Here is a 25,054-nt window from a genome sequence, read left to right on the forward strand (position 1 = left end):
ATTTTCATTTCATCATGCCTGTAATGCCTGATAAAGCAGCGTTTGTGAGCGCAGTGCTGCTTTGTGTACAGCTGTTACCGGGGAAACCGCTATTTTTAGCTCCAAGAGAAGCACCTAGTGGGAAGAATGAATTTGCATTTTCATTCAGACCAACATGAAAAGACCAACAAGTGGGCGTGCAGTATGCTAATGTTTCATTTTGACGTCAACATGAAACAACTTTGGATTCGTTTTAAAAACGACTCGTTTCAATCATTCAAGCCCCGTTCACACTGCCAGCGACTTTTTCGCTGTATGTCACTAGACTGCGCTGTGAAGACGCTTGTGGGCGTTCCTACTGCTGTCGCTCTAATGTTATTGACAAAACTGCTCACTGCATCGTATAATTAACAACTCGAACCATCAATGTATGAATCAAACTCACTTAAACAGCCAACAGTTTCTTTTCTACGCATTATTTTTTTTATATCCATGTATGTGGTTACAGTCAAATCATATAAAACAGTGAAATCGCTGCGGAAATCTGTCCTGTCTTGCCTGCACTCGAATCGGTGACGTGTGGGCGCCACTGACAGATTCTTCACTTCTATTGGTTGTCGCTCGCGAAATTCGCTGTTCATTTGCATAAAGTTAAACATTTCTTAACTCTTGTAGCTTGACTCGCATCACTTGACACGCCCACATTCTGTCGCCAACGGTCACTGTCGCCGGAAGTCGCCAGCTCTCCATTGAAAATGAATAGGAGCATGTCGCTGTGTGTCGCTGGCAGTGTGAACGGGGTTTCAGAGTCTGCTCTTTCATTTGAGAGACAATAACTTTATACACGGTGCACTTTCAGATTTAAAACTCATTCACTTAGAGCTGTTACACACTGCATGAAAGGTAATTTTCAAAAATCCATAATAGGGGCTCTTTAATATTTCAGGGTAAAAGCTACAAGACTTCAGTGATCACCAGATTTTTTAAAAATCAACATTGTCGAATAGGTCCACAAGAGGGCACAACATATAAATATAAATGAAACGCCACTGTTTGCAAAAAAAGAAGTACGAGTCTGCATTGTTTTAAATGTATTTTATATTTTGAATTAGGTTTTATTTATTTATTTTTTGTTTCTACTTTAATTTTAGTCAGTTTGTCATTTTTAGTCTTTTTTTTTTTTAAATGTCTATAGTTTTACTCATTTTTATTTATTTGCTTTAGTTTATTTAGTTTTAGCTATTTTAGTACTTCAAGCTAAACTAAAAAAAAATGAGAAAGATTGGTTTGGCAACTGGCTTTTTAATAAATATTTCCTATATTATACCTCTTTTTTTTTTTTTTGCACTTAATTGCATTTTTAAAAATGAAATTCAACCAATATTCCAAGTTCAACATTTTAATTTGACTGCTGTAGAATATCGTTTCATTCTGTCTTCATACTGTAAGAGCTCTGTTCTAATTATTGTTTGTAGGAGATCCCTCAGCAGAAGAATGGTAGTGATTGTGGTGTGTTCGTATGCAAATATGCTGATTATATCTCCCGAGGACGCAACCTCACATTCAGACAGGTACTTTGTGTACACTCACACACTAACACATGCATATTAATACATGTCTCAATAATTTATGCATCTCTCTCTCTCTCTCTCTCTCTCTCTCTCTCTTTCTAGAATCATATGCCGTATTTCAGGAAAGCTATGATCTGGGAGATCCTCAACCGAAAGCTGCTGCAGTAGGAGCATTGGGAATGTCGTACTGACTGAATCAGATTGACCAAAGCACAGGACCACCATTCGTCTGTCCCTTCTGCTCTTTTCTAGAGACATTTGGCTTTATATTGGCCTGTTGCAAAATTCCACCCAATTTTTCTAACAGACTGGATTGCTGGTTCCAGGCTGGGTTTGTTTGCACTAATAACCAGTCCCTACTGTACGAATCCAAACACTAGAAGCGCAAATATGAGCAGAACACTGGACTGGGGTGTGAATAGATCTGAGCAGGTGAAAGCCTCATTAGCATTTGTTGTGAGGCTGGAATTGTTCTCATTCCAAGAATGTAGTCTTATCGCCCCCTACTGGTTATACTGTGAGACTTTCCCAACTCACAGAAGTAGCTGTTGATGTTCCCATGTTTAGTTACGAAGGGGACTAAAGTTACAAAATAGACCTTATTTTCAGTAAGAGTTTCTTGCCGTGGGGATGTTTTAGCAGTTACGTATCTCTTTTTACATCATATGTGCATTAATAAGGAATGATAAGCATATTTATTTTGTTTGAATGAGATGCACCGATGTCAGCTTAGTATGTCAAGACTTCTGTGTTTTAAAACCTACAATGTTGTCAGAGCATCCTAATAGCAAGGTTTGATGTGCATGGTGATGATGGCGCTTGCACTGAAAGCAACAGTATTCAGTGGATCTCTTGTTTCTTTTGTGTCTCTAAATAGTCCTGGCCTCCAAGTGCCTTGTTGCCAGAGCATCTCATATTTTAAAGCCATTAAAATATTTTGGCTTCACACCTGTTTCTGGAGCATCTGAACATGCTTGTTTTATAGTTATCTGTGTGTAGGAAAGCAACAGAGCTTAACAGAGTTGGATGACTAGGAGGGGAATGCAGTGGTCTTGTTGTTTTAGATTCTATATGTTCATAATCCCAATGGCTGTATTAGACATTAATATTGAACTGGAAATGTGGAACAGTGAAGTTGTGCCAAACGGACATTTGGGTGGTTCATTTCTGCAATATTCCTCTCATCCAGAAACGCAGGATCAAAAAGTGCTTTAATTCTGACTTGAAGTAAAAAAGAAGAAAAATGGTCTATATTTATTTGTTCCTATGTGGCTCTTCGCTTGAGTGCATATCCTGGAGTGGACTTGTTTGTGAGAATGGAGAGTGTTTGGATTGGTAGTGGGTGAGCTGGCTCTGAGCTGAGTTCTGATGCAAGCTTTAATATAGAAAATGAAAAGGCCCACTGCATATGAGCCGTTTTTGTCATTAATGCAGAATGTTGGTCATTATTTTTGTAAGTAATAAAGATGTGAATGAAAAAAACATGTCTTCTGTCTTCCAGTGAGAAAGTAAGTCACCCACTAATATAGCTACTAAGGTCAAATTCAAGACCACACAAGAAGTTGTGAAACATTTTTAATTGGCAAAGTATAATATACAGCAATTAATAACATAAATTACAAACATTTAATGGCCAATTTGGTTACACCACTGTTCAAATGTTTGGGGTGAATATTAGCTCTAAAGGGAAATGTATATAAATACTATTAATTATGATTAATTACAATTATTTATATTAGCTGCCAGTAGTAACTGTAGCAGAATTAAATTGCCATCAACTAATCTGTTTGTCCAGCGAACATCCGGTGTAATTTCATATCAACTCTTAAGAAATTCTATTTTCTTAGCCACGGAAAATACATTTCTTACAGTACTGCTTTAGAGCATGTAGCTAGATCGACAGGCATTGACAGGACCAAAAACTCATTAACTAAGCACTAACAGAACTAATCTAAACAAGCAAACATATAATCACTCATACATGGGGGAAGGGCAAGTGAGACTGGATGAATGAAACCGTTAGAGCAGGGGTGCCCAAACTCGGTCCTGGAGGGCCGGTGTCCTGCAGAGTTTAGATCCAAGTCCAACCCCAATTAGACACACCTGAACCAGCTAATCAAGCTCTTACTAGGCATACTAGAAACCTCCAGGCAGGTGTGTTGAGGCAGGTTGGAGCTAAACTCTGCAGGACATCGGCCCTCCAGGACCGAGTTTGGGCACCTCTGCGTTAGAGAAACAGGATGAAGCAGGAGTATGAAAAGGAGTCAGTTAATCATTCAGAGTCAACGGAATCTACAGCTTATACTGAACCTCTCGTTTTGTTTAGTTAAATGTACGATACTTGAATTGCCTTATTCATTGAAAGTCTTGGTGGTTTGAAGGTTTGGTGGTGTTGGAATTGTGATCACGTTCTTCCGGGTTTGAATGGTGATGAACTCCAAAGATGTTATTCTGACTCGGTGGTGATTGGGAGAGTTTACTCAAAAGTGAAGAGTGAAAACATGGCTGTAGTCGAGGCCTGCCAGGTGCGCTGGCCCAGCGAAAGATGGGAAGGTGATGAGACAAGAGACTAGAAGCAAGCCTTTTAAGTTATGTGGAGGTCACACCTCAGGGGGATCAAAGAGCCAATGGTGTCTTGAACTTTTGGAGGGAAAGTTTACAACTCTTTGTTTTCAAGCATGGTATTTTGCATATGTAACTGGATTGGGTGTTGATGCAAAAACTCTTAAAGACTGTTAGAACACTAATATGTTGCATAGGTATCAACATATAATATAGAATCTCATTTAGATCATCAAAAGGTGAATTCATAGATACCAAACATGGTATAGGTGAGGTTATATTAACTAGCTAGTGATTCTGTCATGACACATGCCTAAAACAGTAAACAATACCAAAGACAATATACAAGAAAGTAATACTCATAAACAAAATAGGCATGCTCATTCCTGGAAGGTTTTCTTTAAATGAGTAGGGAAGGAGTTCGTTTTTATATTTTTATGTGTCGTTTTCAGGAGGGAGCATTAAGTAAGAAGGCAAACTCCATTGGGTTGTAAAATGTATCTGGTCTGGCTGAGGTGTCCTGGTTGTTGGGTGAGGTCTGTTGGATTATTTGTTAACTATAATGAATAATTACGTTTCTCATTGGTCCAAATGCTATATATATTTATTTTTGGAAAAACAAACTCAAAAATTTGTGTGTATATATGTGTGTATGTGTATATATATATATATATATATGTGTGTGTGTGTTGTGTGTGTGTGTGTGTGTGTGTGTGTGTGTGTGTGTATAATTTATTTCTTTTTTTTCTCAAAAAAAGAAAAACTTAATGTAAAAATTCAAACCATCATGTAAAATTCAAAACTTTAAAATGTTATTTTTAAATTGTAAACATGGTAAACAAACATGGAAAATAATTAAATCAGCACATGAATTGGTGAATCCTTTAATTTTTGTTCTTGACATTCAAGTGTTTGTCATTTAAGCTCTTGATATTCCATGCTACACGATCAACAGATTAAGATATATTTTTCCATTAATCACACTATTCTGAACATATTGGGGCCAACAGGTGTCAAATAAGCACACAAATGTAACCGTGCACTATCCTGGCTTTCAGTTCACATGCTCTCTGTAAACAGTTCCATGGTGTCCTGTTCACGGGAGACAACACTGTCAGCGAAGCACTTCCTGTTCTGCGATCACGTGATCTACAGGCTAATTTATTGATAGGCCTGAATTATTCAGACAGCACAGTATGTTCAAAAATGTAGCAGCTGGTCTACATGTGATGAAATAAATATCTGCTCTAGCTTTTTGCCCTAAATGATCTGTTATCTTGTCGATTTGCATCTGGATATGCAAGAAACACCATCTTAAAACTGATATAAATGAACATTATGGACAATATGTAAACAAAGCGATACACAATTAGCACCAAGTATTGTTTCTGAGATAAGTCTTTTTAGTTTGCATTATTATTATTATATTGTATTATGTGTATATTACTGATTTTCAATTATTAGAGTCACAATGTGTATACCAGTCAAAACTTGGGAATAATTAAGATTTTTTTTCATGAATGTTTTTAAATGAAGTCTCTTATGTTCACCAAGGCTGCATTTATTTGATCAAAAACAAAAATAAAAACAGTAATATTGTGAAATGTTATTACTATTTAAAATGAACTGTTAACTCTTTTTATATATATTTCTTAAAGTAATTTATTCCTGTGATGGCAAAGCTAAGACTTCAGTGTCACATGATCCTTCAGAAATCATTCTATGTGGATTTGGTGCTCAGTTATTAATAATGGCTCTTACAATTATAAATGCTGAAAACAGTTTTTGCTGCATAATATTTTTTTGTGGAAACAGTGATACTTTTTTCAGGATTATAATAGAAAGTTAAATGAACAGCATTTTTTTCTGAAACAGAAATCTTTAACATTTTAAATGTATTAAATTTCACTTTTGATTATTTGTGTCCTTGCTGAATTAAAATATTAATTTCTTCTTCTTCCTTCTCCTTCTTCCTTTACTCAAACTTATGAACTGTATTACACTTTGTTTCCACAAAAATATCAAGCAGCACAACTGTTTTCTATATTGATAATAATCAGAAATGTTTCTTGAGCTGTAAATCAGCATATTAGAATGATTTCTGAGCAAAAACAGTGATATTGTGAACTTATTATTATTCATAATTTTAAAATAACTTTTCTGTTTTAATATATTTCAAAATGTAATTTATTTATGTGATGGTAAAACTGAATTTTCAACAATCATTACTGCAGTTTTCAGTGTCACATGATCCCTCAGAAATCACTAATATGCTGATTTGGAGCTCAAGAAACATTATAAGTGTTTAAAACCATTGTCCTGCTTATGTTTGTGGATACAGTGTTTTTTTATGATTCTTTGAGGAACAGAAAGTTCAAAAGAACAGCATTTGAATATTTGAAACAGTAATTTTTTTGAAACATTTTTGTCTTTATTGTCACAATTTAATGCATCCTTGCTGAATACAAAAATTAATTTCTTTAAAAAAAAAATCGTACTGACCCCAAGACAGAACACTACTATGAAGTCATTTAGTGCTTACCTAGACGTCCATCAAGACGCACATAAAGTTCTAGCACACTGAATGCTATGGTCGTGTGGGCTGGAATTACAATGGCTTTATCTCGACCTTTAGGGTTTCGACCATCATCTATCTGAAACTGTGTGAGAAGATTCAGAGTATCAGAGAACAACAGACTTTACCGACAAATATACTATTTGGTGGCCACACTTGCATTTGTTTACCCTCATGGTAGTTCCTCGCACTCCAGCGTGGACGGTGAGGGAACACTGTCGCGTGGTGCGGATACTCTCCATGACAACACACAGGACAGTCCGCCCACTCTCTTTGGACTGATGGATCAAACAGTGATCCAGGTCAACTTTCCTGATAGAAAAAGTAGTGAGAGGAGAATAGACAAAAAGATTTGTGAGAAAAAGAATGAGAATTCAGTGATTCTTTTCATCAAGTACTCAAGAGTGCTGCTGTTCTGAATATTTGCATGGCTGCAGGTATCACAGCCTCGGCCAATATTTCGAAGCCAAAGTTATCATAACTTAAATTTGAGACACAATTTTGCCTGTTATTTTGTCAAGATTGAGAGCCCATAAAGAACATGTTAATGGAAGTAATATTATGAGAGGAAAAACTGTATTTCAGTTCTTTTGCAGATTTATTTGCTCAGGGAAACACAAAAGCTTACCAAGCAAATGTAGAGTTTCTTGGGAGTTGTGGGAACGCAAAGGTTTTGTGAGAGTGAACTAGGCAAAATTAGGCCTACTTGGGGGAACTAACACAAATTTTTTGGGAAAAAAAAGAAAGAAAATTTACTTGGGAATCAAGGAAACATAAAAGTTTTACAAGTGAACCCCACATTTTTGTGAGCGAATTCAAAGTTTCTTGATAGTCAAGGGGAATGCAAAATTTAGTGAGCAAACCCAAAATTTTTGTGAGCGAATGCAAAGTTTCTTGGTGGAATGCAATACTTTGGAGAGAGAATGCAAAAGATTTATGAAGGGATGGCAGCAATAGCCTAGTGGGCAAATAAGCTAACATATAACGCTGTTGTGTTTCAATCGTCCTGAGCTCGAATCTAGGCTCGAGGACATCTCATGATCCCGCCCCTCCTCTCTTTCTCCCTCCCACTTCTCTTCCTGTCTGTTCTCCACTGTGGTATCATAATAAAGGCAAAGCACCAGAAAAGAAGTCTTAAAACATTTTTGTGAAAGAATTTTTGGAGCAAAGCAAAAGGTTGGCAAGCAAATATGCAAAGTTTCCTGAATGAATATTGGTTGAGTGAATGGGTCTAGCTCTTTTATAAATAAAGTCACTTGTCGCCACCTATTGGCCTAACCAATGTAACCTGTCTGTGCAAAAGTGGAGTGATATAAACAGTGAACATTCCTATAGCTGTTGGTCCAAATACCAGCTCTCAGACAATTTTTGAGGGATGGAACTAACTGTTGTATATATAAAAATATGCACACAGTGTTTTTTTGTTTTTTTACCTTGCATTGAGTTCTCTCAGTAATGTTGGAACCTCCACCTCATGCTTGGTCACAATTCCAAATGAGGCCTTTACTGCCACAGAATCTGAACCACTCACGTTTACTCCCACCTCATGGATCAGATGGTTGCCCAAACGCCCATTAAGGGCAACATCAGACTTGTCCTCATAGTTCAGGAGCTGATATGAGGAGACCCCTGTCAAAAATAGTGAAGGTGACACACTCCTCTAATACCACTTGCAGTATCCACATCATGCAAAAAACACCTTCATTCATAACAAAAACTACTGTATACATAAAATTAAGTGTTTTATGCATTTTGTAAGTAAAATGACACAAACATGCACATAAAATTCTACATGGATGTTTGATTGAATGTTTACAGGACTTGTTCATCTATACTCATCTAGCTATTTTATATCAAATTATTAAATATTTCTAACTCACCTGCTGTGATCTCTTTCTCTCCCACGAGTATGTCTTTCAGTGAGAAAGGGGTTGTGGCATATTTGGTCTTCTTCCAGAAATGTCGTCTCCTTTTCCTCGTCACCAGACTTAGGGGTTGATATCGGTCCGCTTCACTTAGACTGGGCACAGGGACTAGGCGTCCAGTGTTCCCCACCTGCTTCACAAAGTTTTTAGTTGCAGCCGCAAACATGACTGTAGTTCACCGAAGCTTGAGCATATCGTTACTGTGTATGTTCATTCAGAGTAGTTTGAATTTGAGTTGGTTCTAGCTGTGGCAACATACCTGTTCGAGGCTAAATGAGAAGCAGAGGTGCTGCTTGGGTTTGTCCAACCAGATCATCAATAATAAAGTGGCTGTAAGCTGATCAGGGTGTTCTCTGCCATATGTGTAGTGTCTTACCGAGTTCAAATAATAGTCCTGACACCATCACATCTGTTATAAGTAACTCATTCTAAATTAGAACATACATTGTAGTTAAGTTTAAAGTGAGTATAATTATCTTGTTAATGCTTGTTCAGTATTGTTCCATTTTATTTTGTAAACAGAATATAATTAGCTTGATTGTTCTGTAATTACCTAGTTTACATTACTTGTAATGAGGTTTTTAATGTATACAGCATTGCAGATCTGATAACCTTTTTGTATAGCATGATAAGGTCAAACCAGTTTACATGAGCCATATTTGTGGTATTATATGACCAACAGTTTATTTTATTGGTAACACTTTAAAATAAGGTCCCATTTGTTAACAGTTAATATGAACTAACAATTAAAAATAGTATTTTTTTTTAAATCGTAGTTCATGTTAATTAAAATATTTACAAATGCATTATTAAAATCTAAAGTTGTATCTGTTAATATTATTTAATGGATCTAAGCTAAGATGAACTAACAACGAACAGTTGTATTTTCATGAACTAATGTTAAAAAAGATTAAGTTAATGTTAAGTAATGGGACCTTTCTATAAAGTGTTACCATTTTATTTTAGTTTAGTTTAGTTTCTTTGTGTTTAGTATTTTTTTTTTTAAGTTTTGTTTTGGTTTTAGTTTTTAGTTATTTCTTGTTATATATTGACCAGTGCTGCGTTTCTCAAAAGCATCATAAGCTAAGTTGAGAGACCATTGGTGGCAATAATTCTATGATCTACTTAGGGTAGATCATAGAATTGCATAGAATTGCTACCCAATGCTTTTGGGAAATGCAGCCCAGATCAACTTCAGCCAGAGAAATAATAAATTATTCAAAGTAGAAAAGAAACAACATATGCAAGAGATAAATCATGTTTTACCAGAATAGCATCTGAAGAATAACAACTTCTGCTTTGAGTTTAAACTATTTTAAGGTCTGTTATATTTAAGATGAACCAGAAAATCTACAATCCGTGAAGATGTATAAAGTCTGGTGTTGAAGAGATTCACATAAAATGTAAAATAAACTGTGGTTTAAAATGACTAAAAGATGTTTCTCACCTTATAACCAAACCAGGATCCCTTATACACTAACAAAGCATGTGGATACTTTATACTGTGGTGGAAGTGAACCTGTATGTCTGCATAAAGCAGTTTGCTAGAATATGTTTATTCTGCAGCGTACAAGGTTCTTTTGGCTAAAATGTATTTACGTAATGACTCATTCATTCGTGACCTCATGTGGTTCCTCCACTGAGGTCCGTTACTGTTGAAGGCACACTGGTAAAACATTAATGGAGAAAAAGAGCTTTTGTAAAGAGTTGTTTATAGTTTCTAGAACACGGTCTGTAGTAATACATTGTGATTGCGGCCAAGAACATCCTGAGGTCACCGTGTTAGTGAGGCAATTATGACGATAAGGTGGGAGAATGTTTGCAATGGGAATAAACTTCTTCATTTAGAACTGTACAAACAACTGTAATGACATGAATAAAGGGGAAACAGTCTAGCAACCTATATTTGTCTTGAAGTAATTTGCCTTCTCAGATGCAGAAAGATTTGTGCAATTAGGCTGGCCGAGTATGAATGGCCTATCCTGTACTGGTTTCAAACTGAACCCTCACCCACAAAAGTTTCTTTAGAGGTACATAGCCTATAATTCTGTTTTTAAAAAGATAGTTCACACAAAAATTGACATTTTGTCATCATTTACTCATGTTGTTCCAAACTATGAATTTCTTTCTTCTTTGGAACACAAACGTTTTGTCCAAAAAATAAAAGACAATAAGGGGCTAATGTGCATTACAGTTGAAAGTTTGGGGTCGGTATAAAATTTGTAATGTTTTTGAAAAAATTATCTTATGCCCACAAAGGCTGCATTTATTTGATAAAAAAAAATACAGATGAAACATTGAAATGTTATTACAATTTAAAATGCATTATATTCCTGTGATGGCAAAGCAGAATTTTTTAGCAGTCATTACTTTTCAGTGTTACATGATCCTTCAGAAATCATTCTAATATGCTGATTTGGTGATCATAAATCTTGAATCTCCTTTGAATTCTTTGAATAGAATGTTAAAAAACAGCACTTATTTGCAATGGAAATCTTTTGTAATATAACATTATTGACACTTTTGATCAATTAAATGCATCTTTGCTGAATAAAATCATTAATTTCTTTCAAAAAAGCCCAAACTTTTGGACCCCAAACTTTCAAATATTAGTGTATAAAAAATTATAAACAGTTACACTAAAACCTTATTGTTATATGACATTTAAATTACATATAAATTGCATATTAAATTACATATTAATAGTTCTTTGTTCGTGACCTTCATCAGCTCATTGCATTACAGTGTGAAAGACTGATAGGAATATCTCATGTTAATGAGTTTTAACTCATGAATATTAATGAGAGTGTTGACTAATTCATGCTTACTGGCTTATCACATGGTCATGCTTTATCACTTTATGCATTCAGGTGCAATCTAAGTGTCAACTGCAGGCAACATACAGAGCTAATAAATGTATATTTTAATCTTAAATGAACTGTTTTGTGTTTTACTTGGAAACAATTTTCACTGAGAAATTGCTTATGAAGTTCACAACGAAGAAATGGCAAGTAATACATTGAATTAAATGTGAACTTTTGAAGTAGAAAGACTGAAATATTACTTTTGTAAAACCTACTACAATAATCGTTGTTTTATTCATGACTTTACAGTGTGGTTATTCTATAATTAAAGCCAATTGTTGTCTGGTGAGTGATGCTAGTGAGCTTTCAAGTGTGATACATGATGCATTCTGCTTCATGTTCTTCATAAGTGTGCATCATCTTAGAGCAGACTAGAGACTAGAGTTATTTTTGCTCCAGCTAGATGAGAGGCTGCAGAACCACAGGGCGGGGGTGCACAGGCTGCCTGGAGTTTCATACAGGAGCATCTGCGCAGAGACTGGCAGCTGCGCTCTCGGGTAGAGTGGGCATCTTGTGGAGCGTATGTTGAAGCTGTGATTTTTTCATAGTCTACCTCCTGTGGCAGGCACGGGCAAGGTCTGCGCCTCCTTGTTGTGAAAATGACCGCAGCTCATCACCTCAGGATACCTGTATGGCTGGGGATCTGTTTGGCCCAGGTGTTATTGATCACATGCCAGGATGTCAAGACCGGTGAGTAACCTGTCTCATACTTCACTAACCTGACACAACAGGTGAAGAGCGATACTCTGTATATCAGTATGCACAGCTGTAGTATTTGATGTAAATATGTAAGAAGTGCTTGAAAGAGGTCAAATAAGTTACATTTACCTTGTTTACCCCTGAATAATCGTACTCTGGCTATTCATACAATGGCCTTTCTGACCTTCTTTCACTTTAATATCTGGGAAAACAAGACCACGTCATGCTGTTTTTTTCATTGCACTTAGACATTCAACTTGGGCGTCTATGGAAATGATTTATAGATTATTATGAAGATAATTAAATATGCTAAATGTTTGATTTACATTTAGACTGTTTTGTCTGGACTGTTTAAAGTGGTTTGTTCAGTTTAAAAAAAAAAAAAAAAATCTAACTGCTTTGTTTGTTTTTTTGTTTTGTACAAATCTGGTATAATTATGTAAATTATGCATAAAATATGGGTATTTTGAGTCACTTATGATAATTTGTCCTGATTTGCTTTTTCCCCCTCACCTTATTTTGAGTTTCTCCATATAAGCAGGTTACACCATACAATTACAGATTGATTCATAACTATTCCTTAATATGTGAAGGAATCTTTCTTTATTAGTATGCTTTATAAGAAAATACTATTTCAGTCTTTCTACTTAAAAATTTTACATTTAATTAAATGTGCCGTTTCTTTGTAATTATTTGTGAAATTTACTAGAAATACCTGAGTGAAAATTGTTTTAAACTAAATCCTACACTAAGTTTTTTATTCAGTGTACTAGTTTAGGATGTACTAACTCAATGCTTAAAATTATAGTTTAAAACCCAAAATTGAAACTCTGTCATCCTTTACTCACCTCATGTTGTTTTAAGCCCGTATGACTCAGTGTCCATGCACTTTTTTATTTTTGGAAAGCCCTCATTTAGTGTTCCACAGAAGAAAGAATGTCATACAGGTATGGAACAACATTAGTATGAGTAAATGATGACAGAATTTTCATTTTTGGTTAAACTACAACCTAATTCATCCTATTAAATGTGATCAATAGTAATGGATGTTGGCAACACACCACAGTAAAGACGTTGTTTTAGTCCCATTTATGTTATGAACAGAATTAAAAAGGATATGAGGTGGTGGAATAGCCATATTTCCAAAGCAAGTTAATGCTGTTGTAAGGAAAGACCTTCATAACAGGCTTTACTCTAACAGCATCCTTCCCTACTAACTAGCACAATTTGAATTTCTAATTTAATAGTAAACTGGCAAGCTGAATTATCCCGATCTTCTGCTTTGTCAGCTCTATCTGAGTTGAAGACATAATTTCATGGCCTTGCGAGTAATGATGTGAGGTTTTCACAGACCAAAGCTGGCCACCAATTGTGGTCAAAGTTCTTCCCAAAAGAGATGCTAGACACACCCAATCATGTGGCAAATGCGTTTGCCTGAAATCCAGCTGTGATGTTTTCACATTCACTTAGGTTAGTCACACTACAGATCAGGTGAAGCATTGTTGGGTAGCTCAGCAGGAATCGATTCAGAGTCAAAATTGACATTGAATTCAAAACCTTTGCACAGTGAATTGATGCGATGACACTCATAGTCTAAAGGGATACCAAAAATGAAAATTCTGTCATCATTTACTCACCCTCAAGTCAAGTTGTTTTAAACTTCTTTGAGTTTCTTTCTTCTGTTGAAGATATTTTGATGAATGTTGCTAACCAAACAGTTGCACATTGACTTCCATATGGAAAAAAAAAAAAAGACACACTACAGAAGTCAATGGCTACCGTCAACTTTTTGGTTACCGACATTCTTCAAAATATCTACTTTTGTGTTCATCAGAAGAAAGAAACTCATACAGGTTTGTAACAACTTGAGAGCGAGTAAATGAGTGACAGAATTTTCATTTTTAGGTGAACTTCCCCTACTGTACATCAGTCTGGTCTAATATACAGTACATACAACAACGTGTATGACCTTCTCACAGTAATTATCCCACATGGGGACACGTCATGACCCTTATGAGAGCCAGCTTGTAATGTTTTATGAGAGGGAGGGTGTTATGTCAATCACAGGGTCTGAAATACAGGGTCACTTGCAGAGAAAACTGTTTGCTCCAATATGACAAATACAAAGTCCATTCTATACATGAAAATATAGTAAAGAAATGTACATTCCAAAGAGGATATTTTTGTTAAAAACTTCAGACAGAGGGCGTGCCTTTTCACTTTGACAGAAATAAAAGTTAGCCACAGACTAAAGTTAAGCATAACCTATAATAGAGGCTGCTGTGGTTTCCCCAAAATAACGTATGTGCTTTTCCACTAAATTGGTACTTACTTTCTTTTCAGAATAGTGCTTTAAAAAAGGCCAGTTTCATACAGATGAATAGTAGCAGGTGTCCTGCTTCTAGTAGTTTTACTGCTTCAGTGCCACTGACAATACTGAAAATAATGTACATTTAATATTATTTTAGGCTTTAATTTAAGATGATGACTTTAGACATTGCTATGAAATAGTGAAGCTTAGACAGGCATTAAGCAGACTGAGTGGACCGGAAATTCCATCATGCTCATGAGACCAAGCATAATATTTAGCCATTATATTTTAATGCCCATTTGCAAATTACATTTGGGGAAAACTACTTCAAAGTGATAAGGTTCAGCATTCAGCAGTTGCTGTATTAGTGGTTGAATTCTCATGTCCTTATATCATTACTACTTTTTTATTTTGAAGCTTATATTTAAAATATTGATCAATTATATTCAGTTAATTTGACTTACAAAGTCTATAATTTTCAAAAGAAAAAGTGAAGAGAAATTTCACTCAGTCTTCTTAATTGCTTGGAATGTTTTTATGACATAGTTTGGGCCTACTGAAACAATTACAGCTGTCACCAATGCCTTTGATGAAAGAAGGGGCAACAAATGTATCCTAAAATAATTCTCACCTTGCATAAATCTGTCTGCACTTCCACTGTGTCCCTTTTCTGGAGAACTGCATTAAAGGCTTTCAGATAGTCATACACATTATTGCTTAATTACAGCAGTGGAAGCAATACTTGCCAGCCCTCAGGATAGTCTCAGATGCGACAGACTTTGAGCATCAGAACTGCTATTTACTCTGTCTGCCACCTCTGTCATGCTACAGCTTCTAATCAAGAGTTATGACAGCCTGGATCTGTCGCTCAGAACCAGAGACAAACACAACACAGACAACATGAGAGGTTCATCACAAAACGATGATCGGTATTCTGACTGATGATATCATGTAATTTATTTTGTATTACTCTATAATTATGTTAAAGTATTAAGTGGAAGTTCAACATTTCCATATAGGCTTTTTACTGTGATACTGTCAGTAACCTCCTGTTTGCACATGAAATATGGAAAATGGGCAAAAATAGCCAATGTTGTATCAAACAGAAACAGTAGGACAGGATAAGATATAAAATTGTAGTGATTCGAGCACAGATAAAACCTTTGTTGGGCAGACAGAAAGATGTACTGTACAGACCACATATACCAAAACCAGGGCCCACATGGCAAAGCTGGTCCCTGATGACCTTTGATTTTGCCTGCTTTGCCATATTACAATAGTGAGGGGGGAAAACATGCCATTGAAGCATATATAAATTTTTTTGTAACATTATTTATTTTTGTGTGTAGAGAATATAAATAAATTTGATTTCTGGCACCTCTGGTATAGACATACCAGCTTCATAATTTGACTTAAAAAAAGGTTCAAGTTTTTTTTTTTTCAATTTACATCTTGATGTGGTACACAAGAGGTGCATCCTCAATGGACTGAGTGAAAAATGGCTGAGGGCCTCCAGCTGCAGACCTCAATTACAGGGTGTGGCATATAATGTGATCACCAGCTAAGAGGGCAAGCAGAACTGGATGAATGGTGGCCTTGCTCTAGTTCTCATTTTTATACTTTGACTTATAATTATAGTTACTTACATGTCTTGGTCAAGGGCAGATTATGGATCAGGCCAGTAGGACCAGTGCTCTATTACGGGCCTTCATCTGAAGGTTTGCAGCGTACAGATGCTTGTTACTTTATATGCAAAGTTGATATAGACTGATAGGTTGAACTGCCACTATCTGTTGCTGCAATGTGAAATAAATGTAGAAATTAAAAATGATATCCATTCCTAGCTCTCCATCAACATTAAAAGTGTCTTCTGAACAACTTTGGTCTGCTTCTGATGTTTTATATAATAACTTCATAGGAAATGATTGTCTCTTTTGCAATATTTTACATAAATATGGTGTCCATTCTTGTAACACTGCGACTTTAATTTTTTACCATATTTGGATATTGTATCTAGCAACTGAGAAGGGACATCCTTTGAAAATATTAGATTAGATTAAACTAATAGATTACGATAAAATAGTTTCATTGTAATTCTTGGTTATTACTGCTGATAAATCATAGTAATTAAAACTGATGTAAGTAATATGTTAAAATAGTACACTCTAAAAAATGCTGGGTTAAATACAACCCAGTGCTGGGTAAAATAGGGACAAACCCAGCAATTGGGTTGTTTTGACCCAGCGGTTGAGTTACTACCCAGAAGGTTGGGTTAAACATTTAACCCAACCGCTGGGTCAAAACAGCCCAATTACTGGGTTTGTCCCTATTTTACCCAGCACTGGGTTGTATTTAACCCAGCATTTTTTAGAGTGTACACATAAAATTCCATTTATGTGAGGGAATTAAGTTTGGTAAGTTTTTGTAAGGACTGTTAGCTGTAAGCAGCACACATTAAGATATATGAAGCAATATCTTGGCAGTAAATATGAAGACTAGAGTGGTATTTTAGAATGAAAATATAAACATGAGCACCAGCTCGTGTACTGGGGACAAAAGAATTTCTAACGCTAGACTGACCTCTGCTGGCGGATTAAATTTGTACAGTAGAGGTCACAGTGCTTTGCTGTTTTTGCCACTAACTTCGCAAAAAATAAAAACAATCTCACCTCATAAAAAAGCTAACTGTAAACAAAACAAAACTGCTGTCCCCCATAAAACAGCAAATAACCGATTTGCCTTATTTTTGTAATGTTTTATGTGATAATGGGGCTAATGTGAATGTAATATTTGTGTATGATAGGCTAGAAATGACTGTTACTTAGTGTATATATTTATGTTTGTTTTCATTTTCATTGAACAGAGGAGACGAAAAACTGTAAAGACGGTGATCAGAATTATTCAGAAAATGAGATTTGGAAGCCAGAGCCGTGCAGACTGTGTGTATGTGATAAAGGCCAGGTGATCTGTGAGGAGATCCACTGTGAGGATCTGAAGGGATGCGAAGAGCTCATGATCCCGGAAGGAGAGTGCTGCCCTGTCTGCCAAACCTTCGCCAGCGCGCGTGGAAGGATCGGTGAGATTGACATACACGCCACAGCCGCTAGAGGGCAGACGTCAATTACATTCAAAAAGGGAATTCATTTAGATGAGTAGGAGTGATAGCTTATTTATTATTTGACATATTTATCACAATTTAGCCTGAATTCATTTCAATTATATTTTGTGTTTCTTTTTCAGAAACAATTGCATTTAAGGTATGTGAATTCTTTTATAAGTTAGGCATACAGGTTAACGTTTTTAATGATTTTCATCACAAATTAATATTAATGAAGTTTTGATTAGTCCTGCATGTTTTTTTTTCAGGGCCAAAAAGGTGAACCTGGTGACATTCCTTATGTGAGTCTATAAGATTATGCTTCTGTTCATCGTATTTGCAATATTTTGTGCCACGTGAGAATATGTCATTAGTGTTAAGCATGTTATATATAGTGGTAATCATGTTATAACATGTTATATATCATATATACTATTTTATTAGTTTTAATTTATATATTTTATTCCTTTTTTAGATTGTGGGAATCCCTGGACACCCAGGACCAATGGTGAAAAAAATAATGCGCACACACACATATACCTCCCAGAATCCCCATTCTTTGAATTGTCAATCAAAGTGAAGTCCATTATATTGTGTGTCATATCAAACAGGGTCCCCCTGGAGCAGATGGCCGACCAGGATATCCAGGAAGCAAAGGAAGACGAGTATGTGGCATCAACCAGTAGCCTCTATAATAATTGATATTCTTTGATGTGGTTATTTCTCCCCAGAAACACATTAAAGTTATGTACAAATAGTGTCTTTCTCTCTTTTTTTATTGCATGGAATGTACTGTAAATTATGGCTCATCAATGTTACTTTGAGTGAATGCAGACTCGTAATGTAGTAAATGTAGTTAAATTGTGACAATACAATATTTTTTGTGAAGGGTGTCTCAGGTCCACCTGGGTTTGATGGAGAACCAGGTGTCCCAGGCATGCCAGGTGAGCCTGGTCCTGTAGGCAATTCACTGCCTGGGGTGAGTAATATTGTTTATCCAGGTTTTGTTGTCCTGTATTTATTACATTCCTAATCAGGGATTTGAACTGTAAAATGTGTTCCTCTGATCTGAATGATGAATGTTATTACTAATCAGGATAAAGTGGTAAAAAGTTAATGGTAAAAAAAAAAAAGTCTATAGGTGTAAAAAACATTCAACAAACAACAAAATTGGAAATGCAGAAATGCTAGTGTAGCTTTAAATCACCATCTTGAGTGACAATACCAAACACAAGCAAACCCACACAATCCAGCTTTAAACCTGTAGTGTTTTTCAAAAACTTGCCTGAATGTGTTTTATCTTTCCACCTCATTTTAACATATATCTATCTATAAGTTTATAGTAACAGCAAAGTGTGTCATGACTGTAATTTTTAATTTAATATTAAATTCAATTTATATTTTTACAGAGTCAGTTTGCTTCTCAAATGGCCTCTGGATTCCAGGATGGGAAGCTTGGAATGTCGGCGATGGTCTCTGGAGCACCGGTAAAGATCTTTCCACATTCAGAAATGAATATTTAGCTGGAAAGTCATATAGACCCACTAAACAGAGATAAAATGTATTTGCTCTGATCAGGGTGAAACAGGACCAAGAGGTCATCCAGGCCCATCAGGTCCACCAGTAAGTTCTCTCAAGATTGGTGTTGTGTATATGCAATGAATGTCTTTAAACTTTTTTTCTTCACCTGGCATGGTTTTCCAAATTTCCATTCTTTTTCACTCAGGGGCCAACAGGAGCACAAGGTGCGCCAGGAGATGCGGGTGATCCTGGATCTATGGTAAGACTAAAAATGTAGAGACGTTTCTAATGTGTAAAATGTATTATATATAGTCTGAAAAATACAGGTACATATTTTAACTGTGCCTGTAGGTTTCTAATATTCATTAGAGAAACTGTCCATGCTGTGCAGTTAAAAAAATGTCACTTACTGTACAATGCAATAAAGTTTTTTTTTTCCTCTGTAGGGCTCTTTTGGTCCAAGGGGACCAGACGGTCCTCCTGGAAAACCTGGCCAAGATGTGAGTTGACCAACAATTTGCCCAGTGATTTAATTATTTGACCATCATAGTGAAGCAGTACATTCAATATGGAGTCAAATGCTGTCAAGTCACATTTTACAGTGCTAAAGAGTTAAGTTTCCCTCTGCTTTTGATAACACAAGCCTATTCCTCTCTTCAACAGGGTGAGCCTGGACCCCCTGGAAATACAGGAGAAAAAGGATTCCCTGGCTCTCTAGTAAGACAGTGCTGCTGTTTTCAGTCCTGTTTTAGGGCTGGATGATATTATCAAAAATGTCATTCTAATGCATCTCACTGTTGTTTCCAGTGATTTAAGTTCAAAGAAGTTTTTTTAAAAAACACCATTTTGTTCCTTCTAAATATGTGCAGAGATTTTTAAGATGTACTCCACCGGTTCAAACCATAATAGGAGGGTTCATAATAAATATTGTACTTGTGCTTTGAATAGCCAAAAAAAATAAAATAAAAATGCTTTTTGCCACCAGAATGTTCTCGATCCGGCATTAAACAGGATGGGCTAAATGAACTATGTTAACCAACCAAACCCTGACATCTTGGTTTAAGTTATGAACAATGCAATATTTGACAATAATTATTTCCACAATCCTCTGGCAACGTAATCTTCTGTCACTGTAAAATTCCACAAATGTTGGGAATGCTATAGAATGATGATTCCTGATCTAAATGGACTAAAATACTAAAATATGCTCTTACTGATGAGAAACTGATGTATAGGCTGTCAAGCGATGTTGAGGAGTTCCAGACCACAATGTCAAAAAGACTCGAATACAAATCAAAGGCTTTAATAAGAGTACAACTCATTTATAATAATTACAAGATGACTCAAGCTGTACACAAGAAATAACAAGTGAGCAGAGAGGAAAACTTAAACTTAAAATTAAACACAGATGTAAACATTGACTGATTAATTTGAGGGAGCTAAAGGCCCTTAACACAAACTACAAGACTCCATGGTGCCAACTAGTGGCCTGCAGACTGAACTACTGTGCAGCTCTATCCTTAACACAAATGAAAACATCAGATGAATGCTGTTGATATAAGGAGATGTGTGTGGTGACAGGGATCAAAAGCTATAATTAGCTCATAACTTCCATAATTCCTGCACATTAAAAGCTTAGTGCATCCTTACCAATGATGATTTGTTTCATAGGGCTCCAGAGGGTTTCCAGGATCACCAGGTCAACCTGGGATGAAAGGTCAAATGGTGGGTTAGGTTAAAACTTCCTTCTCAAAACACTGATTAGTTTGCCATTCACTCTTTGCACTGGTCTCTAATTACTTCTTAATATTTTTTAGTCTCTATCATTATAAAATGTACAAACCAAGTACATAATCATGTATTAAGTTTGCTTTGAGCACAGTTTCTGATGAATCCCATCCCCATTTTAGGGTCATCCAGGTCTGCAGGGTGCAAAAGGAGAACCAGGTGCAGTGGGGTCAAAGGTCAGAGGCCACATATTTGAAGCCACCAAATCCATGTAAATGGTTTTCTTGTGTCCCTGTGGTTTGGTTGTCTTAGTAAATGCCACTTTCTTTTCATGATCAAAGGGAGAATCAGGAACTCCTGGTGGCATGGGACTTGTGGGTCCACAGGTACGGAGCACTTTGTGTTTGCAATTCTGATTGCAATTTTTCATTTACACTGATCTTTATTGGATTTTACAAAACTACACTTTTTGGATGCTTATATTGTACTTTAAAGGGCCCGACTGGCATGCCTGGTGAGAGAGGACGCCTCGGTCCAACAGGGCCTGTGGTAAGTGATTACTTTTACAAATTTTGCTTTGATGGTATTATATATTTCATCAGTAAATCAAAATGTTTTCTGTTTGTAGGGAAAGCGTGGTCTTTCAGGAAACGTGGGAAAACCAGGTCCATTGGTATGTGAATAAGAGTAACCCCTCCACCAGTTCTCATTTGTCTACCCAGATCACACATTCTACACATTCTTTTCTGACGAAATACCTTGAAATACATACACTAATGTTCAAAGGTCTTGGGATAATTAGATTTTATTAATGCTTTTGAAAAATGTCTCTAATGCTCACCAATGCTGCATTTATTTGATAATGTAAAAACAGTAATATTGGGAAATAATATTATATATATATATATATTTAAATCAAAACTGAATTTTCAGCATCCATTATTCCACTCTTCAATGTCAAATCATCCTTTAGAAGTCACTCTAAAAGACTGATTTCTTATTTTAATCAATGTTGAAAACATTAGTGCTTAGTATTTTTGTTGAAACCATAATGCATGTTTTTCAGGATTCTTTGATGAATAGGAAGTTCAAAGGAACAGCATTTATTGAAAACAGAAATCTTTTGTAACATTATAAAAGTCTTTAATATCACTTTTGATCAATTTAATGCACCCTGGCTGAATAAAGTGTTAATTTTAAAGAAAAAAAAATCTTACTGACCCCAAACATTTGAAGGGTAGTGCATATCTGACATTATATTCAAAGATGTGGAGTATGTTCTATTAATAAAGACTGATATGTTATCTAACCTGACACTGGTATCATTTACAGGGCCCGATGGGAATCACTGGAACCCCAGGATTTCCTGGTGGCCCAGGCATGAAGGTATGTCTGATTCATGGTATGAACCATGTTCTGCAAATTGTCGCACCTTTAACTTTTTGATACATTATTATAGTCTGTATTTATGAAGGAGTTATGGCAACACAAAAAAAGAACAAAAAGTGAGGAATCAAGCACACTCTTTTTAAAAATTGCGCAGGGTGAAGCAGGAGCCACAGGCCCACGAGGTACCAGTGGACCCCAAGGCCCAAGAGGAGAATCGGGCCGGCAAGGCTCACCTGGATCGCAGGGCAACCAGGTGCAGTCTCACCTGTCCTGTTATTTAGAAAAGGGCTACATTTGAATGATTTGTTTATTGAATGGTCTCCATAATATTGATGCAATTTTTAGGGACCATCAGGAACAGATGGCACTCCTGGAGTTAAAGGACCACCAGTAAGTTCCTAAAACACTCATCAAAGAATGCAATTTAACATACTGTTTATTGCACATGAATTACTCATCAAATTGTGTGTTTATTAAAATTCAGAATTTCAAATGTAACATTGCTATTGTTGCTCATTCTTTGGGTTATGGTTTTGAAGAAACTTCTTAATCTGTTCATTGTAGGGCATCCCAGGTGTGCAAGGCCCTGTTGGACTGATTGGACAGCCTGGCCCACCTGGACCTCAAGGATCAACTGGACTTCCAGGGACCAAGGGCCAATTGGTAATGACAAAACGGTCAAAATGCTAAATGTAATATTATAACCATAGCGGGACTCACTTTTCTTCTTTATGTATATTTGAGGTGGAGCACTTGATACATAGATTATATATACTGTGCTCATTCATATATTTCATGTATGTCAAAGGGTGACCTAGGCTCCCCTGGTTTTAAAGGAGAACCTGGAGCTAAAGGAGAACCTGTAAGTATTGATAACATTCAGGTGCCTTAAAATCATTTTCTCATAATTGACAGAAATAATGCCACCAGAACATTCATCCAGTGATAAAAGGTGTATCATTTGTTGTAGGGCCCACTTGGTGTTCAAGGAGAAATGGGGCAAATGGGAGAAGAAGGAAAGCGAGGCCCAAGAGGAGACACAGGGGCCATTGGAGCCCTGGGCCCAGCTGGAGAAAGAGTGAGTGCCATTACATTATTGTGAATGACTAACATGCAAGTCTTCATATTCAGTGTGACTATTGCAGGGTGTTTTTTCTGTGACGTCTTTACATGTTTGTTCAATACAATAATATTTAATGTTTTATATTTTTCAAGGGAGCTCCAGGTAACCGCGGGTTCCCAGGAGCTGATGGTTTGCCAGGTCAAAAGGTTAGAAACATACTAAATAGTGGTCAATAAGGTTTTAAAGGCACCTAATATTGCCAGCAATGCCACCGCATATCTACTGTAAAATAATACTTAAAAATACTTAAAATAATACTACAGCATTTATTAATCTTAGTTAATGTTAATCTCAGCATTTACTACATTTTAAAAATGAATGTTGTATCTTGTTAACATTATTTAATACACTGTGAACTGACATGAACATTTTTATTAACTAACTTTAACAAAATGCTGTAAAAATGTATTGCTCATTGGAAATGTATGTTAGTTAATGCATTAACTAATGTTAACAAATGAGATCAAAATGATTAATTTGTTTTCTCAATGTCATTCCTTACAGGGAGCACTGGGTGAACGTGGTGTCCCAGGCTCATCGGGGCCTAAAGGTGCAACTGGAGACCCTGGCCGACCTGGGGAAACAGGAATTACGGGGGCAAGGGTTAGTAAAATGAATGTTCTATATATTTGTATTCTGTATGCTATCTATTGTTTTAGACATTATGAAGCATTTTGCAGCATACCCTATGTATAGTGCCATGCGGTTATAAAGTATATCATAATTATTTTCTGTGATTATTACCTAGACTTTGTTACTTTGCTTCAACAGTAGTGCATGCTATTGCTGGTACCTTTATTTTGCTCAGATGGTATTGAGTCCACATTATTTAAGGCGTTCACAAACTGTATTATGTGTCATGTCTCTTTAGGGCTTAACTGGCATTCTTGGAATGCAAGGTGCAGAGGGGAAGATAGGCCCACAGGTAATACATGGACTTTTCACTTGATTTAATCTTGTTATTCCTTCCTATTGTATAGGAAATCCTCCTCAGTTTGTAGTCCTATTTGAACCAGTGGTTCCTGTGGGAATTTCTTTGGGAAAATTAAATGAACTACACACATGTAAACTCGCATCCTTCTGGAATTAGCTTTCTGGATTGGCCTGTTGTTATGGCTGAACAGCTCCAAATCACTATGCATTTAAAACAACACTTTGGTGAGTTCTGCCATCTCACTTTCTGATAAGAATGGTGTTTTTTTCTTAGGGAGCACCAGGAGATGATGGGAATCCAGGTCTAGCTGGGCCTACGGGAACAAGAGGTGCAGCAGGACCCATGGGTTTGCCTGGACCTAAAGGCTTCAGTGTAACTCCCTATTATATGTATATTTATAAAACAGCCATAAGATAATATTCTAAATATTATTAACATGTGTCATACTGTATATCGCATAACACTTTCAGAGCAAAGAGTATATCAGGGCGATTCTTCTATTAGAGGGACTTTCTGTCATGAATATGCTTTTAAATACTTAGAACAACAACGGGGAAAAAAAACAGTCTAATTGCAAAGGATATATTATGGCAACTTACATTTTTTATTATCACTTTAATTGTTTTCCTAATTTATTTTAACAGTGCTGAAATGTTACATTTACCAGAATTACACTATTTTGGGCTTGTCAACTGTTCGGACATTTTAACTTCCCCTATAAATGTTAAAATCATGAAGTCTTTTTTAAGAACTCATATTCACTATAATAAATTTTA

General features: G+C 36.1%; 3 protein-coding genes across 3 annotated transcripts in view; 2 read left to right on the forward strand and 1 right to left on the reverse strand.

Annotated features, from left to right (window-relative positions):
• LOC107677567 (sentrin-specific protease 2-like) overlaps positions 1-2,778 on the forward strand; it is a 13,601-nt gene extending 10,823 nt beyond the window's left edge. The window contains exons 16-17 of the mRNA XM_016472499.1: positions 1,455-1,550; positions 1,653-2,778. Of these exons, the coding sequence (XP_016327985.1) occupies positions 1,455-1,550; positions 1,653-1,718 (162 nt within the window). The 3' untranslated portion in view covers positions 1,719-2,778. The remainder of the gene's footprint in view (positions 1-1,454; positions 1,551-1,652) is intronic.
• A 3,682-nt stretch (positions 2,779-6,460) lies between these two features.
• LOC107677543 (pejvakin-like) lies at positions 6,461-10,144 on the reverse strand. The gene is made up of 7 exons (XM_016472470.1): positions 10,060-10,144; positions 8,872-9,040; positions 8,568-8,742; positions 8,121-8,316; positions 6,858-6,999; positions 6,655-6,772; positions 6,461-6,468 (listed from the first exon to the last, which is right to left on the reverse strand). The coding sequence occupies exons 2-7, from the start codon at positions 8,926-8,928 to the stop codon at positions 6,461-6,463; spliced, it is 696 nt and encodes a 231-aa protein (XP_016327956.1). The 5' UTR covers positions 8,929-9,040; positions 10,060-10,144.
• A 1,825-nt stretch (positions 10,145-11,969) lies between these two features.
• Positions 11,970-25,054, forward strand: part of col5a2b (collagen, type V, alpha 2b) — a 25,165-nt gene continuing 12,080 nt past the window's right edge. Inside the window, exons 1-27 of the mRNA XM_016472541.1 lie at positions 11,970-12,166; positions 17,350-17,562; positions 17,727-17,743; positions 17,853-17,885; positions 18,059-18,091; positions 18,195-18,248; positions 18,473-18,562; positions 18,993-19,070; positions 19,162-19,206; positions 19,310-19,363; positions 19,551-19,604; positions 19,768-19,821; positions 20,776-20,829; positions 21,015-21,068; positions 21,174-21,218; positions 21,328-21,381; positions 21,461-21,505; positions 22,165-22,218; positions 22,376-22,474; positions 22,567-22,611; positions 22,786-22,884; positions 23,030-23,083; positions 23,192-23,299; positions 23,437-23,490; positions 23,849-23,947; positions 24,216-24,269; positions 24,552-24,650. Coding sequence (XP_016328027.1) covers positions 12,076-12,166; positions 17,350-17,562; positions 17,727-17,743; positions 17,853-17,885; positions 18,059-18,091; positions 18,195-18,248; positions 18,473-18,562; positions 18,993-19,070; positions 19,162-19,206; positions 19,310-19,363; positions 19,551-19,604; positions 19,768-19,821; positions 20,776-20,829; positions 21,015-21,068; positions 21,174-21,218; positions 21,328-21,381; positions 21,461-21,505; positions 22,165-22,218; positions 22,376-22,474; positions 22,567-22,611; positions 22,786-22,884; positions 23,030-23,083; positions 23,192-23,299; positions 23,437-23,490; positions 23,849-23,947; positions 24,216-24,269; positions 24,552-24,650 — 1,833 coding nt within the window. The 5' untranslated portion in view covers positions 11,970-12,075. The remainder of the gene's footprint in view (positions 12,167-17,349; positions 17,563-17,726; positions 17,744-17,852; positions 17,886-18,058; positions 18,092-18,194; positions 18,249-18,472; positions 18,563-18,992; positions 19,071-19,161; positions 19,207-19,309; positions 19,364-19,550; positions 19,605-19,767; positions 19,822-20,775; positions 20,830-21,014; positions 21,069-21,173; positions 21,219-21,327; positions 21,382-21,460; positions 21,506-22,164; positions 22,219-22,375; positions 22,475-22,566; positions 22,612-22,785; positions 22,885-23,029; positions 23,084-23,191; positions 23,300-23,436; positions 23,491-23,848; positions 23,948-24,215; positions 24,270-24,551; positions 24,651-25,054) is intronic.

This window comes from Sinocyclocheilus anshuiensis, unplaced genomic scaffold (genome assembly GCF_001515605.1).
Source record: "Sinocyclocheilus anshuiensis isolate Anshui unplaced genomic scaffold, SAMN03320099.WGS_v1.1 scaffold472, whole genome shotgun sequence".
NCBI classification, from domain to species: Eukaryota; Metazoa; Chordata; class Actinopteri; order Cypriniformes; family Cyprinidae; genus Sinocyclocheilus; species Sinocyclocheilus anshuiensis.